General features: G+C 48.5%; 1 protein-coding gene across 4 annotated transcripts in view; it reads left to right on the top strand.

The window, feature by feature from the left end:
• Positions 1-18556, top strand: part of IRAK4 (interleukin 1 receptor associated kinase 4) — a 34192-nt gene that overhangs the window by 1767 nt on the left and 13869 nt on the right. For 3 of the 4 annotated variants that reach the window (XM_069764740.1, XM_069764739.1, XM_069764737.1), the window contains exons 2-5: positions 9456-9625; positions 13612-13757; positions 15369-15512; positions 16986-17146. In XM_069764740.1, coding sequence (XP_069620841.1) covers positions 9465-9625; positions 13612-13757; positions 15369-15512; positions 16986-17146 — 612 coding nt within the window. In that variant the 5' untranslated portion in view covers positions 9456-9464. Of the gene's footprint in view, positions 1-9205; positions 9353-9455; positions 9626-13611; positions 13758-15368; positions 15513-16985; positions 17147-18556 lie in introns of those variants that run through there. The other variant, XM_069764738.1, reaches the window with a different exon arrangement.

Genomic DNA, 18556 nt, shown 5'->3' with positions numbered 1-18556 from the left:
ACACTACACCGTCTGCCTGGGCTGCTAAGTGTACGGCTCCCTAGGTCAGGCTCGGTGCACTGCCTGTGTACACTACACCGTCTGCCTGGGCTGCTGAGTGTACGGCTACATAGGTCAGGCTCCGTGCTCTGCCTGTGTACACTACTCCGTCTGCCTGGCTGCTGAGTGTGCGGTTACCTAGGTCAGGCTCCGTGCTTTGCCTGTGTACACTACTCCGTCTGCCTGGCTGCTGAGTGTACGGTTACCTAGGTTAGGCTCCGTGCTCTGCCTGTGTACACTACTCCGTCTGCCTGGCTGCTGAGTGTGCGGTTACCTAGGTCAGGCTCCGTGCTTTGCCTGTGTACACTACTCCGTCTGCCTGGCTGCTGAGTGTACGGTTACCTAGGTCAGGCTCCGTGCTCTGCCTGTGTACACTACTCCGTCTGCCTAGGCTGCTGAGTGTACGGCTACATAGGTCAGGCTCCGTGCTTTGCCTGTGTACACTACACCGTCTGCCTGGGCTGCTGAGTGTACGGTTACCTAGGTCAGGCTCCGTGCTTTGCCTGTGTACACTACTCCGTCTGCCTGGGCTGCTGAGTGTACGGCTCCCTAGGTCAGGCTCGGTGCACTGCCTGTGTACACTACACCGTCTGCCTGGGCTGCTGAGTGTACGGCTACATAGGTCAGGCTCCGTGCTCTGCCTGTGTACACTACACCATCTGCCTGGGCTGCTGAGTGTACGGTTACCTAGGTCAGGCTCCGTGCTTTGCCTGTGTACACTACTCCGTCTGCCTGGGCTGCTGAGTGTACGGCTCCCTAGGTCAGGCTCGGTGCACTGCCTGTGTACACTACACCGTCTGCCTGGGCTGCTGAGTGTACGGCTACATAGGTCAGGCTCCGTGCTCTGCCTGTGTACACTACACCGTCTGCCTGGGCTGCTGAGTGTACGGCTACATAGGTCAGGCTCCGTGCCCTGCCTGTGTACACTACACCGTCTGCCTGGGCTGCTGAGTGTACGGTTACCTAGGTCAGGCTCCGTGCTTTGCCTGTGTACACTACTCCGTCTGCCTGGGCTGCTGAGTGTACGGCTCCCTAGGTCAGACTCCGTGCTCTGCCTGTGTACACTACTCCGTCTGCCTGGGCTGCTGAGTGTACGGCTCCCTAGGTCAGGCTCCGTGCTCTGCCTGTGTACACTACTCCGTCTGCCTGGCTGCTGAGTGTACGGTTACCTAGGTCAGGCTCCGTGCTCTGCCTGTGTACACTACTCCGTCTGCCTGGGCTGCTGAGTGTACGGCTCCCTAGGTCAGGGTCGGTGCACTGCCTGTGTACACTACACCGTCTGCCTGGGCTGCTGAGTGTACGGCTACATAGGTCAGGCTCCGTGCTCTGCCTGTGTACACTACTCCGTCTGCCTGGGCTGCTGAGTGTACGGCTCCCTAGGTCAGGCTCGGTGCACTGCCTGTGTACACTACACCGTCTGCCTGGGCTGCTGAGTGTACGGCTCCCTAGGTCAGGCTCCGTGCTCTGCCTGTGTACACTACTCCGTCTGCCTGGGCTGCTGAGTGTACGGCTCCCTAGGTCAGGCTCCGTGCTCCGCCTGTGTACACTACACCGTCTGTTTGGGCTGCTGAGTGTAAGGTTACCTAGGTCAGGCTCGGTGCTCTGCCTGTGTACACTACACCGTCTGCCTGGGCTGCTGAGTGTACGGCTACATAGGTCAGGCTCCGTGCTCTGCCTGTGTACACTACTCCGTCTGCCTGGCTGCTGAGTGTACGGTTACCTAGGTCAGGCTCCGTGCTTTGCCTGTGTACACTACACCGTCTGCCTGGGCTGCTAAGTGTACGGCTCCCTAGGTCAGGCTCGGTGCACTGCCTGTGTACACTACACCGTCTGCCTGGGCTGCTGAGTGTACGGCTACATAGGTCAGGCTCCGTGCTCTGCCTGTGTACACTACACCATCTGCCTGGGCTGCTGAGTGTACGGTTACCTAGGTCAGGCTCCGTGCTTTGCCTGTGTACACTACTCCGTCTGCCTGGGCTGCTGAGTGTACGGCTCCCTAGGTCAGGCTCGGTGCACTGCCTGTGTACACTACACCGTCTGCCTGGGCTGCTGAGTGTACGGCTACATAGGTCAGGCTCCGTGCTCTGCCTGTGTACACTACACCGTCTGCCTGGGCTGCTGAGTGTACGGCTACATAGGTCAGGCTCCGTGCCCTGCCTGTGTACACTACACCGTCTGCCTGGGCTGCTGAGTGTACGGTTACCTAGGTCAGGCTCCGTGCTTTGCCTGTGTACACTACTCCGTCTGCCTGGGCTGCTGAGTGTACGGCTCCCTAGGTCAGGCTCCGTGCTCTGCCTGTGTACACTACTCCGTCTGCCTGGCTGCTGAGTGTACGGTTACCTAGGTCAGGCTCCGTGCTCTGCCTGTGTACACTACTCCGTCTGCCTGGGCTGCTGAGTGTACGGCTCCCTAGGTCAGGCTCGGTGCACTGCCTGTGTACACTACACCGTCTGCCTGGGCTGCTGAGTGTACGGCTACATAGGTCAGGCTCCGTGCTCTGCCTGTGTACACTACTCCGTCTGCCTGGGCTGCTGAGTGTACGGCTCCCTAGGTCAGGCTCGGTGCACTGCCTGTGTACACTACACCGTCTGCCTGGGCTGCTGAGTGTACGGCTCCCTAGGTCAGGCTCCGTGCTCTGCCTGTGTACACTACTCCGTCTGCCTGGGCTGCTGAGTGTACGGCTCCCTAGGTCAGGCTCCGTGCTCTGCCTGTGTACACTACTCCGTCTGCCTGGGCTGCTGAGTGTACGGCTCCCTAGGTCAGGCTCCGTGCTCTGCCTGTGTACACTACTCCGTCTGCCTGGCTGCTGAGTGTACGGTTACCTAGGTCAGGCTCCGTGCTTTGCCTGTGTACACTACACCATCTGCCTGGGCTGCTGAGTGTACGGCTACATAGGTCAGGCTCCGTGCTTTGCCTGTGTACACTACACCGTCTGCCTGGGCTGCTGAGTGTACGGCTCCCTAGGTCAGGCTCGGTGCACTGCCTGTGTACACTACTCCGTCTGCCTGGGCTGCTGAGTGTACGGCTACATAGGTCAGGCTCGGTGCACTGCCTGTGTACACTACTCCGTCTGCCTGGGCTGCTGAGTGTACGGCTACATAGGTCAGGCTCCGTGCTCTGCCTGTGTACACTACTCCGTCTGCCTGGGCTGCTGAGTGTACGGCTCCCTAGGTCAGGCTCCGTGCTCTGCCTGTGTACACTACTCCGTCTGCCTGGGCTGCTGAGTGTACGGCTCCCTAGGTCAGGCTCGGTGCACTGCCTGTGTACACTACACCGTCTGCCTGGGCTGCTGAGTGTACGGCTACATAGGTCAGGCTCCGTGCTCTGCCTGTGTACACTACACCGTCTGCCTGGGCTGCTGAGTGTACGGCTTCCTAGGTCAGGCTCGGTGCACTGCCTGTGTACACTACACCGTCTGCCTGGGCTGCTGAGTGTACGGCTCCCTAGGTCAGGCTCCGTGCTCTGCCTGTGTACACTACTCCGTCTGCCTGGGCTGCTGAGTGTACGGCTCCCTAGGTCAGGCTCCGTGCTCTGCCTGTGTACACTACTCCGTCTGCCTGGCTGCTGAGTGTACGGTTACCTAGGTCAGGCTCCGTGCTTTGCCTGTGTACACTACACCGTCTGCCTGGGCTGCTGAGTGTACGGCTACATAGGTCAGGCTCCGTGCTTTGCCTGTGTACACTACACCGTCTGCCTGGGCTGCTGAGTGTACGGCTCCCTAGGTCAGGCTCGGTGCACTGCCTGTGTACACTACTCCGTCTGCCTGGGCTGCTGAGTGTACGGCTACATAGGTCAGGCTCGGTGCACTGCCTGTGTACACTACTCCGTCTGCCTGGGCTGCTGAGTGTACGGCTACATAGGTCAGGCTCCGTGCTCTGCCTGTGTACACTACTCCGTCTGCCTGGGCTGCTGAGTGTACGGCTCCCTAGGTCAGGCTCCGTGCTCTGCCTGTGTACACTACTCCGTCTGCCTGGGCTGCTGAGTGTACGGCTCCCTAGGTCAGGCTCGGTGCACTGCCTGTGTACACTACACCGTCTGCCTGGGCTGCTGAGTGTACGGCTACATAGGTCAGGCTCCGTGCTCTGCCTGTGTACACTACACCGTCTGCCTGGGCTGCTGAGTGTACGGCTCCCTAGGTCAGGCTCGGTGCACTGCCTGTGTACACTACACCGTCTGCCTGGGCTGCTGAGTGTACGGCTCCCTAGGTCAGGCTCCGTGCTCTGCCTGTGTACACTACTCCGTCTGCCTGGGCTGCTGAGTGTAAGGTTACCTAGGTCAGGCTCGGTGCACTGCCTGTGTACACTACACCGTCTGCCTGGGCTGCTGAGTGTACGGCTCCCTAGGTCAGGCTCCGTGCTCTGCCTGTGTACACTACTCCGTCTGCCTGGGCTGCTGAGTGTACGGCTCCCTAGGTCAGGCTCCGTGCTCTGCCTGTGTACACTACTCCGTCTGCCTGGCTGCTGAGTGTACGGTTACCTAGGTCAGGCTCCGTGCTTTGCCTGTGTACACTACACCGTCTGCCTGGGCTGCTGAGTGTACGGCTACATAGGTCAGGCTCCGTGCTTTGCCTGTGTACACTACACCGTCTGCCTGGGCTGCTGAGTGTACGGCTCCCTAGGTCAGGCTCGGTGCACTGCCTGTGTACACTACTCCGTCTGCCTGGGCTGCTGAGTGTACGGCTACATAGGTCAGGCTCGGTGCACTGCCTGTGTACACTACTCCGTCTGCCTGGGCTGCTGAGTGTACGGCTACATAGGTCAGGCTCCGTGCTCTGCCTGTGTACACTACTCCGTCTGCCTGGGCTGCTGAGTGTACGGCTCCCTAGGTCAGGCTCCGTGCTCTGCCTGTGTACACTACTCCGTCTGCCTGGGCTGCTGAGTGTACGGCTCCCTAGGTCAGGCTCGGTGCACTGCCTGTGTACACTACACCGTCTGCCTGGGCTGCTGAGTGTACGGCTACATAGGTCAGGCTCCGTGCTCTGCCTGTGTACACTACACCGTCTGCCTGGGCTGCTGAGTGTACGGCTCCCTAGGTCAGGCTCGGTGCACTGCCTGTGTACACTACACCGTCTGCCTGGGCTGCTGAGTGTACGGCTCCCTAGGTCAGGCTCCGTGCTCTGCCTGTGTACACTACTCCGTCTGCCTGGGCTGCTGAGTGTAAGGTTACCTAGGTCAGGCTCGGTGCACTGCCTGTGTACACTACACCGTCTGCCTGGGCTGCTGAGTGTACGGCTCCCTAGGTCAGGCTCCGTGCTCTGCCTGTGTACACTACACCGTCTGCCTGGGCTGCTGAGTGTACAGCTACATAGGTCAGGCTTGGTGCACTGCCTGTGTACACTACTCCGTCTGCCTGGGCTGCTGAGTGTACGGCTCCCTAGGTCAGGCTCGGTGCACTGCCTGTGTACACTACACCGTCTGCCTGGGCTGCTGAGTGTACGGCTACATAGGTCAGGCTCCGTGCTCTGCCTGTGTACACTACACCGTCTGCCTGGGCTGCTGAGTGTACGGCTCCCTAGGTCAGGCTCGGTGCACTGCCTGTGTACACTACACCGTCTGCCTGGGCTGCTGAGTGTACGGCTCCCTAGGTCAGGCTCCGTGCTCTGCCTGTGTACACTACTCCGTCTGCCTGGGCTGCTGAGTGTAAGGTTACCTAGGTCAGGCTCGGTGCACTGCCTGTGTACACTACACCGTCTGCCTGGGCTGCTGAGTGTACGGCTCCCTAGGTCAGGCTCCGTGCTCTGCCTGTGTACACTACACCGTCTGCCTGGGCTGCTGAGTGTACAGCTACATAGGTCAGGCTTGGTGCACTGCCTGTGTACACTACTCCGTCTGCCTGGGCTGCTGAGTGTACGGCTCCCTAGGTCAGGCTCCGTGCTCTGCCTGTGTACACTACTCCGTCTGCCTGGGCTGCTGAGTGTAAGGTTACCTAGGTCAGGCTCGGTGCACTGCCTGTGTACACTACACCGTCTGCCTGGGCTGCTGAGTGTACGGCTCCCTAGGTCAGGCTCCGTGCTCTGCCTGTGTACACTACACCGTCTGCCTGGGCTGCTGAGTGTACAGCTACATAGGTCAGGCTTGGTGCACTGCCTGTGTACACTACTCCGTCTGCCTGGGCTGCTGAGTGTACGGCTCCCTAGGTCAGGCTCCGTGCACTGCCTGTGTACACTACACCGTCTGCCTGGGCTGCTGAGTGTACGGCTACATAGGTCAGGCTCCGTGCTCTGCCTGTGTACACTACTCCGTCTGCCTGGGCTGCTGAGTGTACGGCTACATAGGTCAGGCTCCGTGCTCTGCCTGTGTACACTACTCCGTCTGCCTGGGCTGCTGAGTGTACGGCTACATAGGTCAGGCTCCGTGCTCTGCCTGTGTACACTACACCGTCTGCCTGGCTGCTGAGTGTACGGCTACATAGGTCAGGCTCCGTGCTCTGCCTGTGTACACTACTCCGTCTGCCTGGCTGCTGAGTGTACGGTTACATAGGTCAGGCTCCGTGCTCTGCCTGTGTACACTACACCGTCTGCCTGGGCTGCTGAGTGTACGGCTACATAGGTCAGGCTCCGTGCTCTGCCTGTGTACACTACTCCGTCTGCCTGGCTGCGGAGTGCATTCTGCTGTTCCAGATAAAGTCTGACTTCTATAGGCCTCTTGGAAGTTCTAATCTGTTATATGGGAATTTTTACTATACAACACTTTACTACAACTTCCATACTATAAGCAAAGACATATCTAGGATTTCCTGAACCTGTGGCGAAAATTCAGTCTGCTGCCCCTCCTCCGATACATATATTAAAATGGTTATCCACCACATCCCTTCTTAAGCACCATATTCCTCACCACTGGCGGACACAGTCAGAAAAGGTCCCCTGTGCAAGAACAATATATGGGTTCTTTGCTGCCCATGAGCTACTAAAACTGCAAAATTGCACATGCTTTGAAAGTAGAAATGAGCCCCTGTGCGACCACACAGGTTGCCCCAATGATATGTCTTCCCCTGTTCCCCACATAAAATAACAGCCTGCACCAGTGCCGAGTCTAACGGGACACTATTTTGTCATGTGGGCCCTTCAGCCAAACAGTGGGCGCTAATGGTTACCTGCATTCTCACTTCCTTCGGATGAAGCCGTACCTGTAAGAAGTGAGATCTGCTGCTCTGTGACGGTACATTTGAAGGCAGTGAGGGTGAAGTGGACCATTAGCGGCTGCTGATTGGCTACTTCACATGTGCCCGGGGAGACGCGACATTGCTGGAACACTGCTGGCATCATAGTGAGTACAGGCTGTTATTATTTTACGTTGGGAAATAAAGGGATTGTGATGACTTTTTCCAAGTAGTGGACAACCCGTGTCGAGCAGTTTGGTCGTTTTGTGACCACTCATGTGATTAGCATAATTACAGTGACATGTCGAGAGAGGCAGGAAAAGAAGTTATTTGGCATGTGACCGTAAGTATGAGAAATGCATATGGGTTGTCATGTGAGGACCGCTTTAACAGGCGAGCAGAGCTGACTCCTGACGAGAGTGTATTACACACTATTAGAGTATTAATTGCACAGTTCTCATTTTATAATTAATGTGCCTAGCATAAATACAGATTTAGTAACCCTTATCAGACGCAGCAATGTTTTATTAGCATATTCATGTATATAGTTATCTAACAATATATGGAGAAAAACAGAGCAGCACAACAAGCAGAATAGAGAATCTGGGTGCAAAAGCTTGAAAAAAGTTCACTTTCTTGGACCGAAACGTCGCTGTCAGTACATGAATCCGGCACAATCCATGGCCAGAAGCGCCATCAGTACATGGCTACAATCACCGAGCTTAGTACAATGCTCAACTGCAACGTCAAGTCAGCCCTGTATACAATTGCTGACTAATTGCTTCTCATTGCACCCCTGCCCAAAACATGACCTCCAGACTGTCTCTCTTGTACAGGGCAACCATGTAGTCTTCTCCTTTTTAAAATATTTCCTGCACGCATATCCCCTTCCGGACTATAACTGCCACTGTTTGTCTCTGTTATCTATAACCACCGCAGTGTCCCCCCTTATTAGCTATAACTGCCACACTGCCCCTATTGTAAGTGCCCCTTTCCATATTGGGCCCTTTCTTCACACAGTGTGCCTCCTATGATGTCTAGGCTCTATACTATCCTCCTTCAGTGTAACAACTGACTCGAAAAATGGCCAAATCCATCTTCCAGGGAGCAGCATTTTGCTGCCCCTACAGAGACCTTAGCACTGCATAATACAGCCTGACAGCGCCCCTCTGCGGGCTGAGCCCCAGGCAGATGCCACCTAGTTTTGTCCTGACCTTCTATTCTATACTATAACCTCCACAGTACAGTATACAACTGCTGTACTATACGATAACCTCTAGAGCACAGGCGCTTTTCAATTAAAACACTTCACCTCTGTCTTGTACCTTATTCGTCACCTCCTGATTAGTTCCATAATACTGGATTCACACATCCGTGTTTCTCACTCCCTCCTATTACAGACAGTAATGCATGAACTGGCCATGGTCTCCTGAGCCAACCTCTCCAGCCTCATTTATGTCTGCGGCTGCAAGTTTGGGTGAGGAGATCCGCGGTTGGTCCTTTCCTTTCTCAAACTGCAAAACACTAATATGTCAATCCGGCCTAACAATTCATTCTCCTTGAACCCTAACTTACTTCATAAGTGTTCATAGTCAGAAGCTGTCTGAGTAACTGGCGCATGGGTACTACACCCTGACCGCTGATCAGAACTAGCCCTTTGTCACACCTTTTACCTACAGATTGTGAGCTCTTGTGACGAGTACTGTAATTCATCGTTTGAATTAGTTACTACCTTGTTGCTCTCGAATGTCTGGTTTTGTTGGTACATGTACTCACTGAATTGTAAGAGGCTCCGGAACATGTTGGTGCTACTGTAAAAGGCATACTAATCGTCAACTAAGGCTACGTTCACATTTGCGTTGTTGGGCGCAGCGTCGTCGACGCAACCAACAACGCAAAACACAACGCTGCGTTTTTTGACGCATGCGTTGCCATAAACTAGTAATGTTCTTGAATTTTGGCCAGGGAAAACGCTACAAGTAGCGTCTTCCGCTCCCTGTCTGGTGCGTCAAAAACGCAATACAACGCATATCGGTGCATGTCCATGCGACCCCCATGTTAAAGATAGGGGCACATGACGCATGCGTCGTTATGCGTCGACGATGCTGTACCCAACAATGCAAATGTGAACGTAGCCTTAGCTTGCGAGCCGCAATAGTGACAGTGATGATGATGCCTGAAAGGCGCTGTGGAAGTAATGGCGCGATATAACCGAGTAAGGAAAATAGATATGACTAAAACTTACTAATGGTGTTTTGTATTCTAAGCCAGGAAGTGTTTTCTACATGACCAGATCACACTTTATATTTTTCTTACAGGATTGTGAAATGAGTAAGACCATATCACCGTCCACTTATGTTCGTAACCTCAGTCCTGCACTTTTCCGCCAGTTGTCTGATTTTCTTGATCCCCAAGAAGGATGGAAAAAGCTGGCTGTGGATATAAGGAAATCTTCAGGAGAGCCTCGATATACACAGCTTCATATAAGGTATAAGACTATATTTTTCCAATTATTCTTTAGAAAATGTATGTTCTTGAGTTGTTCTCCGTGCCAAAACGTAGGTTTCTACTACCCCCGAGAGCAGCGTGATGTAACTTACTGTTCTGCATGCTGTGCTGTCATTTTGATAAAACCACCAGTTGTCTGAATGATGAGCTGTGTATATGTAAGGCGATAGATATGCTGCCTACTTTCCCCCTTGAGGAGTTTATGTGGTGAACTGTGATGAATAGCAGAAAGGCCCAGAGTTTATAACTCTTGAAGGTCACGGGCCTAGGCAGGACTGAGTACGTGAGATGAATAGATTGTCCCAGGTGGGAGTTCCAGAGCGACGGCACTAGAGAAGATAAGTACCAGCCATACTGGCACCATAACGTGCCGGGACTACCGCAACGTTGCATGTAACCCGCCCACATCACTGATAGGCAGCTTTCTGTGTACACTGTGCATAGGTTGAAGGCAACCAATCAGTGGTATGGTTGTTATTATACAGAGCAGGTTTTCGTCCTCTAATGGTATTCTGCTGCTGATAAAATAGTCATTTTATCAAAACTGCAGCCAGCAGCTCAGTTAGTGACACATCACTGGAATGAGAGTTTCAGTCTCTACGTAATGCTGCTCTCAGAATAGGTGACAAAATCCTGGTGACTTAGTACATTCATTGTAGAGATCCGACATTATAATCATGGAAATTTAGCATAGAAGCCAAAGTTATATGCAAATCATGATGGAAGTGCACTGGGGTGTGTCACTGCACTAGGACTGATTCTTTCAAACGCTTCATTGAGAAAATTGTCTCTAGATAAATGGGGTCAGTTGAAGGGGGATCCTGCTCTTCTGGCAATTGATGGCTCTGTATATGTAGTCCGCAAACTACAGGGTGGGCTACTTTACATGGATACACCTAAATAAAATGGGAATGGTTGGTGATATCAATTCCTGTTTGTGGCACATTAGCATATGGAAGGGGGAAAACTTTTCAAGAAGGGTGGTGACCATGGCTGCCATTTTGAAGTCAGCCATTTTGGATCCAACTTTATAAATCGCCCACCCAGGTGTATCCATATAAATGGCCCACCCTATATATTACAATAATTTACTCTTCCAAGAGGCAAATAGCATTCCATCTCTCCCGTGTCTTGCCGTGTGGCCAACCAGTACTGTACAGACATATGGCATATTGCCACGTTCAGCAGAAATTGTGTGACACATTTTGGTGCCGTTTTTACCTATTTTCCCTCATGAAAATGTAAAATTTGTGGCTAAACCAATTTTGTGTTTAAAAATTATTTTTCCTTCACTGCCCAATGGTATAAAATTATGTTACACACTTGTGGTGTCAATATGATCACTTAGCTGAATTAATTGAGAGGTGTAGTTTGTAAAATGGGGTCACTTAGGGTATGTTTCCACGTGCAGGAAACGCTGCGCGTCTGACGTTGCATAGAGCCGCAGCGTCAGACACGCAGCATCCAGATGTTACAGCATAGTGGAGGGGATTGAATGAAATCCCGTCTTCACTATGCGTGGTAACACGCACGCGGCGGCCCTGCGACTCCGGACATGCTGCGCGTCTTTTCAGATCGCAGCATGTCCGTATATCTTGCGGCGACGCTGCATCGCCGCAAGATATAGCACAGGGCCCTATGCGATGGGTGCGATGATGCCGGATGTGTGCTATGAACACATCCGGCATCATCGCGTTCCAGAAGGGGGCGGAGCTTACCGCAGAGCGGCAAAGCCGCTCCGATGATACCGCCTGACATCGTGAAAGTGGACACATACCCTTATGGTGGAGTTCTGTTGTTCTGGCACATTAAGGGCTCTTCCAGTGGGTCATGGCACCCGCAAGCAACAACAGTAAAATCTGGACTACAGTATGGCACTCCTTCCTTTCTATCTTTCCACTGCCTGAAAAGTAGTTCTTAGTTACATCTAGACTATTGGCGCACTGAGGAAAAATTGCACAACAAACTGCAAGGTCCATTTTTTTGTCTATTAGCCCTTATAAAAATTAAAAACTTGGGGCTAAAACCACAGTTAAGTGGTAAAAATGTAATTATGCCTTCATTATTGCCCAGTGGTATACAATTCTGTGAGGCACATGTGGTATCAACATGTTCCTTGCACCCCTAGTTGAATGTATTTGGGGGTGTGGTTTGTAAAATGGGGTCACTTATGGATCGGTTCTGCTGTTCTTGGCACCTCCGGTCAGTGGCTCTGCCAATGTGTCATGGTGCCCTACTCCATTCCAGCAAAATCTGAACTCAAATATGATCCGTCTTCCCTTCCGAGCTTTGCATTGTGCCTCAAAAGTAGTTTTCTACCATGTATGGTGTATTGATGTACGCAGGAGAAATTGCATAACAAATTATACCGTGCATTTTCTTGTTATCCCTATTAAAAACTTGGGGCCAGAGCAGCATTTTAGTGGAAAAAAATGGTAAATTTCCATTTATTTAGTCCAATGTTATACAATTCTGTGAGTTGCCTGATGGTTAAAAATGCTCACTTCACCGCTAGATGAATTACTCTAGAGGTACATTTTCCAAAATGGGGTCACTTTTGGGGTTTCTGCTGTTTTGGCATGTCAACGGTTCTTCAAATATGACATTGCATCAGAACTCTATTCCAGCCAAAATTCAGTGGGCACTCCTGCCCTGCCGTGTGCCCAAGCAGTAGTTTTCCACCACATGTGGGATATCTGTGTACATGGGAGAGATTGCACAACAAATTTTGTGGTCCATTTTCTCCTGTTACCCTTTTTAAAATGAAAAATGTGGGGGCAAAACGTTTTTTTTTTTTTTTTTTAATTTTCACTTCTCAATGTTCTAAAATTCTGTGAAGCACCTGTGGGTTCAAGGTGCTCACCACACATCTAGATGAATTTCTTGAGGGTTGTAGTTTCCAAAATGGGGTCACATGTGGGGGTTTTCCACTGTTTAGGCTCTGCAAACACGATATGGCATCTGCTATGTAGTCCAGCCAATTTTGCTCTCCAAAAGTCAAATGGCGCTCCTTCTCTGCTGAGCCCTGTAGTAAACATTTGGGGTATTGGTGTACTCAGGAGAATTTGCCCAACAAATTGTATGGTCCATTATCTCCTGTTACCTTTGTGAAAATGAAATATTTGGGGCTAAATCAACATTATTGAGGAAAAGTAAAAGTTTCTTTTTTTTTTTTCCTTTTACGTTCCATTTATTCCTGTGAAGCACCCGAGGAGTCAGTAAACTTCTTGAATGTGGTTTTGAGCACTATGTGGGGTGCAGTTTCTAGAATGGAGCCACTTTTGGATATTTTCTGTCATATAGGCCCCTCAAAGTCACTTCAAATGTGATGTGGTCCCTACAAAAACTTGGTTTGGTAAATTTTGTTGAAAAATTGAGAAATCATTGGTCAACTTTTAACCCTTCTAACTTACTAACAAAAGATGTTTAAAATAATGATTCTTGTATAAAGTAGACATTTGGGAAATATTAGTTATTAACTATCTGGTTTAAGGGCATCAAAATTTTAATTTTGGAGAAAACTTTGCAATTCAAATATTTTCCCAAATAAACACAAATATCGGCCTAAATTTACTACTAACATGAAGTAGAATGTGTCACAAAAGCGAATCGCTAGAATATGTTGAAGCGTTCCAGGGTTATTAACAGACAGTGACACTAGGCAGAACTGTAAAATTTGGCCTGGTCAGGAAGGTGAAAACTGGGTCAGAGTGAAGGGGTTAACAGTGGATCTCAAGTACTCAGTCCCCTTTTCCAATATGGCTGCATTTCTACACAGACCGCTTCCTTGCAGGAATCTGGTAGGGAATTGTCAGCTCCCATTTGTTACTCATTAACACTTTTTTTATAAAGCAAAAAAAAGCCAGCAATAAATGTGTGGTATTTTCTAGTCATTCGGCCTTCATGATGCCATAGTATTGTACAGTACTTCCTTATCCACAATTGACTGTTTCCTATATTTTACAGGCGATTTGAAGGAGTCATTCAGAAGGGGAAAAGCCCTACACATGAGTTACTTTATGACTGGGGTACAACAAACTGCACCGTACAAGACCTTACGGACTTGCTGCTGAGGAATGAATTTTTGACGGTTGCTTCACTTTTTCCATATGGTATGCATTAAAATGCTATTTCATGGATTTTTTCTGTGCTTATATCGCATTAACTTGTACTTGAGAGCTGTTCAGATTGTAAGTTACATAAATGTAAAATCTCGCACACTTTGCCAAGTTTCATAGTAAATCATATAACTTATGTGTGTGTGATATGGGGGGGAAACGGCAGACTTTGCCAAATTGGGAAGGTTAATCTTTTTAATATGTTGTAATACATATAACGTGACTAATGAAGAAACTCATTTCACACTTCTCTGAACTACAATATCCTTCTGTTTTGTGCTACAGGTGCCATCAAATTCTGCATTACATGGGTACAGGCTACAAACAAAATGTATAGTCTGTTCTTGGTGTTGTGCTCAGTTCAGGTTAGAAAAAAACTGGTGAACAGATAGAAGGGAGTATGACTGCAGGATCAGACTACAGTGGGTTTGTTTGTAGTCTGTCACCATGGAGATGTAGGTTTCCTTAAGAGCTGTAAACTCAAAGTGAATGGAGATTTTGAATTATAAAGAACTTATCAGGTGTTTTGGCCTCCTACCACCACCATCCATTTCTGCCCCATTGTTTATTTGCCCCAGCAATGACCTAACTCTATAAAATAAATAAATGTGGCACTCATAACATACAAATGACCTGTCTGCAGTGAAGGAGGTTGAGACATGTGGCGAGATGTCAAAACTCGCTTCCTGACCCTTCCAAATCGGGCTTTTAGTGACGTCTGAAAGCAGTGCACCTCCCAAGCCCTTTCTGAATCCCACACATTTCATTGGCTTCTGGGTCCAGGTTATGTGCAGAGTTTACTTACCATGGCATATGGATGCATTGGAACAATAAATGAAGATGCAAAAGCGTATATCCCCTTTCATAATGTCTGCATTATCGGTCAAATGGTATTAGATAGAAATTATGGAATATAAAGAGGATAGACTATTCTCATTTACGGTACCTTCCTTCCTCCCTATAATTGACCCTTTTTTTTTCTTTATTTCTGTCTCCACGTAGTTCACCCTTTGTTAGATTAACCTCTATAACTATCTATAACTTTTACTTAAGTTTCCCTGAATTTTCAAAAGAAACCGCTAGTTTAGTTTAGACATAGGAACAATTATCTGTACATGGGGAGCGCTGGGATCCTGGGTTCAAATCTTACCAAAAGACAACATCTGCAAGGAGGTTGTATGTTCTCCCCAGGTTTGCGGGGGTTTCCTCCAGGTACTCTGACAGACTGGTGCCCCAATGATCACAGGGGAAAATGTTTGTAAAAGCGCTTTGGAAATGAATGGCGTAATATAAATGTGTGGATCATACCTGCCCTCTGCTGAAGGCAGCACATAAACAGGGTAAAAATAGGGGTGTAGAAGTCACTTAAATGCATTTTTTGTTATAGGAATAAATACAAATCCCCTAATATATTTATTATAAAAGTTTCATAGCTTTCCATGCCGGACAAAATTTAACATAAAAAAGTTACTCTTTCAGTTATAAGTTTACTTATGTTTGACTATTCAAGACTTATTTTCTATAAACTTGGATTAGATACTACTAGTTGACCATGATCTATCTTACCATGACACTGTGTTTCTTAATTGTCTTGCTTGAAAACAGAGCCATCGCCAAGCTCCAGTTGCCGAACACTTCCTATGGATGAAATGCAGAAGCCACAAACTTCTGAGACAAGTGGCAAAACAGAACGTGGCAACCCTGTGTTACAGAGCACAGAACCTGAGCAAAATGATGAAGAGACAACAGGTAGTGGATTCTTACCTCTGGCTATAATGCTTTTCACAATCAATTATTTTAATTTTCAACTTTTTGTTTTGTTTCAATACTTTTTAAATGAGAACTGAAAGAATAAGGGGTCAATAACCCCTTACCGACATGTGACATACTAGTACTTCATATGTCACCTCTTGAGCCCACATCTTTCCTGGCAGATGATGCCTGTAATATTCAGCCATCTTCTGTCTCTAACAGCCGCATGTGGAGCGGAGCTGCATCTTTTTGCCTATTAAATGCTGCTGTCCAACTATGACAGCGGCATTTACAGCATTCATGTTGGGTGGGTTCAGTTCTAATCCCCAATCGGCATGCCCGTGACGCATTCGCAGGGCGCAGGTTGGTTGCCATGACTACCAGGGGACTCCTGAAGACTTAAGTGTCTGTCATGATGGTGCTTCTGTGAAAGCCAGCCTGTAGCTCGCATTCATAGGAGACTGTGATTTAATTTTTTTTTGCTATAAACATCAATACTTCGGTATTTCTATATATAGTATAAGCAATTAGGCAATCGCAGGGTTAAGTCTTCTGCTACAAAATACTGTAAAAAAGATACATTAGATAAATACACATGTGGTATCACTACTTTGGTACTATCAAAATTTAATTAATCCAATCCGCAAAATAAAAAAAAAATGAAAATGTCAGACTTTTTTTTTTCTCTGCCAACGCAACAGGACAAAAAAATAGCATTAAGAGGTGATCAAAGCATTGGATCAATAAAAATGTCGGCTCAAGAAACAAGCCTTCACTCGGCTCCATCATGTGAATATTGAAAACATGACAGATCTCAGAATATACAAATTTTCTTTTTTAAACCACCGAAATAAAAAAAAATATTTTGTTTGATATCACCGTAATTTTACTGATCTGGAGAATCACATTTCCAGGTCACCTTTACAGTATAATAAATGCTGTAAATAAAAAAAACAAAAATAATTGCACGTTTTCACCATTTCACTGCACTTGGATTTTTTTTCCAATTTTTTGGAATACATTATCTAATAAAATGGATTGTGTCATCGAAAAGTACCGGTCGTCCTATAAAAATCAAGCCTTCATAGGACTATGTTGACAGAAAAATAAAAAAATTCTGGCTCTTGGAAAAAGGTGAGGAAAAACAAAGTTGTTGTAACTTTACCAGAAATTACAAGAAGCAAACAAAATGTAGGTTTTTTTTTTTTTTCTGCATTTTTCTTCAGCCCTTGGGCTTTCTATAGCTAATATTAATAAAATCAGTGTTGCTCACCTTCACCCGCTCCAGCGCCCACTACCACTGCAGCAGTGGCATCACAAGTGCGTCACAACGTGACTTCTGCCCGGACACACAGCTGGTCTATGGCGACGTCTATTGCCATAGCTGGTATAATCCTCTCACTCTGTGGAAAGTACAATGCTTACACACTGCACAAAGGTTCTAATTCTGTTTACTATGTCATGTTGCAGGTTTTGGCATTTTTTCCTTTAATTTTCTGAAGAGAATTACAAGAGACTTTGATGATCGACCACTTTCTAATGGAGGAAGTAAGATTGGAGAGGGTGGCTTTGGAATGGTTTTCCAGGGCCACTTAAAGAATCAGTATGTGGCAGTGAAAAAACTAACAAATGTAGGTATCAGTCTTGTCTCTTTATTTTACTAAATTACAAAAAAAATATATAAATTACCGTAATGATCATTCATCCTTGCTGGGGTTGGGTGCCTTTTCAAACCGGGTCCTTGTGAGTTAGATAGAGGGATGATAGAATCCTGTCTTATAATCGTAAAACTACGTCAGATAAGGGTTAACGTATATGCTCGAGTATAAGCCGACCCAAGTATAAGCCGACCTTTCCCTCCCCCCCCTAGTTTTGCCACAAAAAACTAGGAAAACTTAATGACTCGAGTATAAGCCTAGGGTGGGAAATGCAGCAGCTACCGGTAAATTTCAAAAATAAAAATGGATACCAATAAAAGTAAAATTAATTGAGACATCAGTAGGTTAAGTGTTTTTGAATATCCATATTGAATCAGGAGCCCCATATAATGCTCCAAAAAGTTTATGATGGCCCCATAAGATGCTTCATATTAAAATATTCCCCATATAATCCTGCATAAAGGTTAATAATGGCCCCATAAGATGCTCCATAAAGATATTTGCCCCATACAGTGCTGCACAAACGTTATGGCCCCATAGATGCTCCATGCAGACACTTGCCCCATATAGTGCTGCACAAACATTATGGCCCCATACAGACACTTGCCCCATATAATGCTGCACAAACGTTAGTTATGGTCCCATACAGACAGTTGTCCCATATAGTATAGTGCTGCACAAATGTTATGGCCCCATAGATGCTCCATGCATACACTTGCCCCATTTGCTGTTGCTGCGATAAAAAAAAAATCACACTCACCTCTCCGTCGCTGAGGTCCCCGGCACTTTCAATATTCACCTGACTTCGTTCCGGCGCCGCTCCATCTTCAGCATCTTCTGCACTGACGTTCAGGCAGAGGGTGCGCACTAACCACGTCACCGCGCCCTCTAACCTGAGCGTCACTGCAGAAGACGCTGAAGACGGAGCGGCGCCCGGAACGGGGAGCAGGTGAATATCGCGCAGCGATCCCCTCCCCATTATACTCACCTGCTCCTGGCACGCTGCAGTTGCTGGCAGCTTCTTCCTGTACTGAGCGGTCACAGTTACCGCTCATTACAGTAATGAATATGCGACTCCACCCCTATGGGAGGTGGAGCCGCATATTCATTACTGTAATGAGCGGAACCATGTGACCACTCAGTACAGGAAGAAGCTGGGGAGCCAGTGAGCCGGGGACCTACAGGGACCGCACCTGGAGCAGGTGAGTATAATTAGACAGCCCCTGCTCCCCCTCTCCTTCCGACCCCTGGGTATGACTCGAGTATAAGCCGAGAGGGGCACTTTCAGCCCCCAAAAATGGGCTGAAAATCTCGGCTTATACTCGAGTATATACGGTAATTATCACTGCGTGACTTAGTTATTGTCATATAATCTGTTCCCTG

This window comes from Ranitomeya imitator, chromosome 4 (genome assembly GCF_032444005.1).
Source record: "Ranitomeya imitator isolate aRanImi1 chromosome 4, aRanImi1.pri, whole genome shotgun sequence".
Lineage (NCBI taxonomy): Eukaryota > Metazoa > Chordata > Amphibia > Anura > Dendrobatidae > Ranitomeya > Ranitomeya imitator.
Note: the sequence above shows the minus strand (reverse complement) of the source record. Positions and strands in the feature narration are given on the sequence as shown.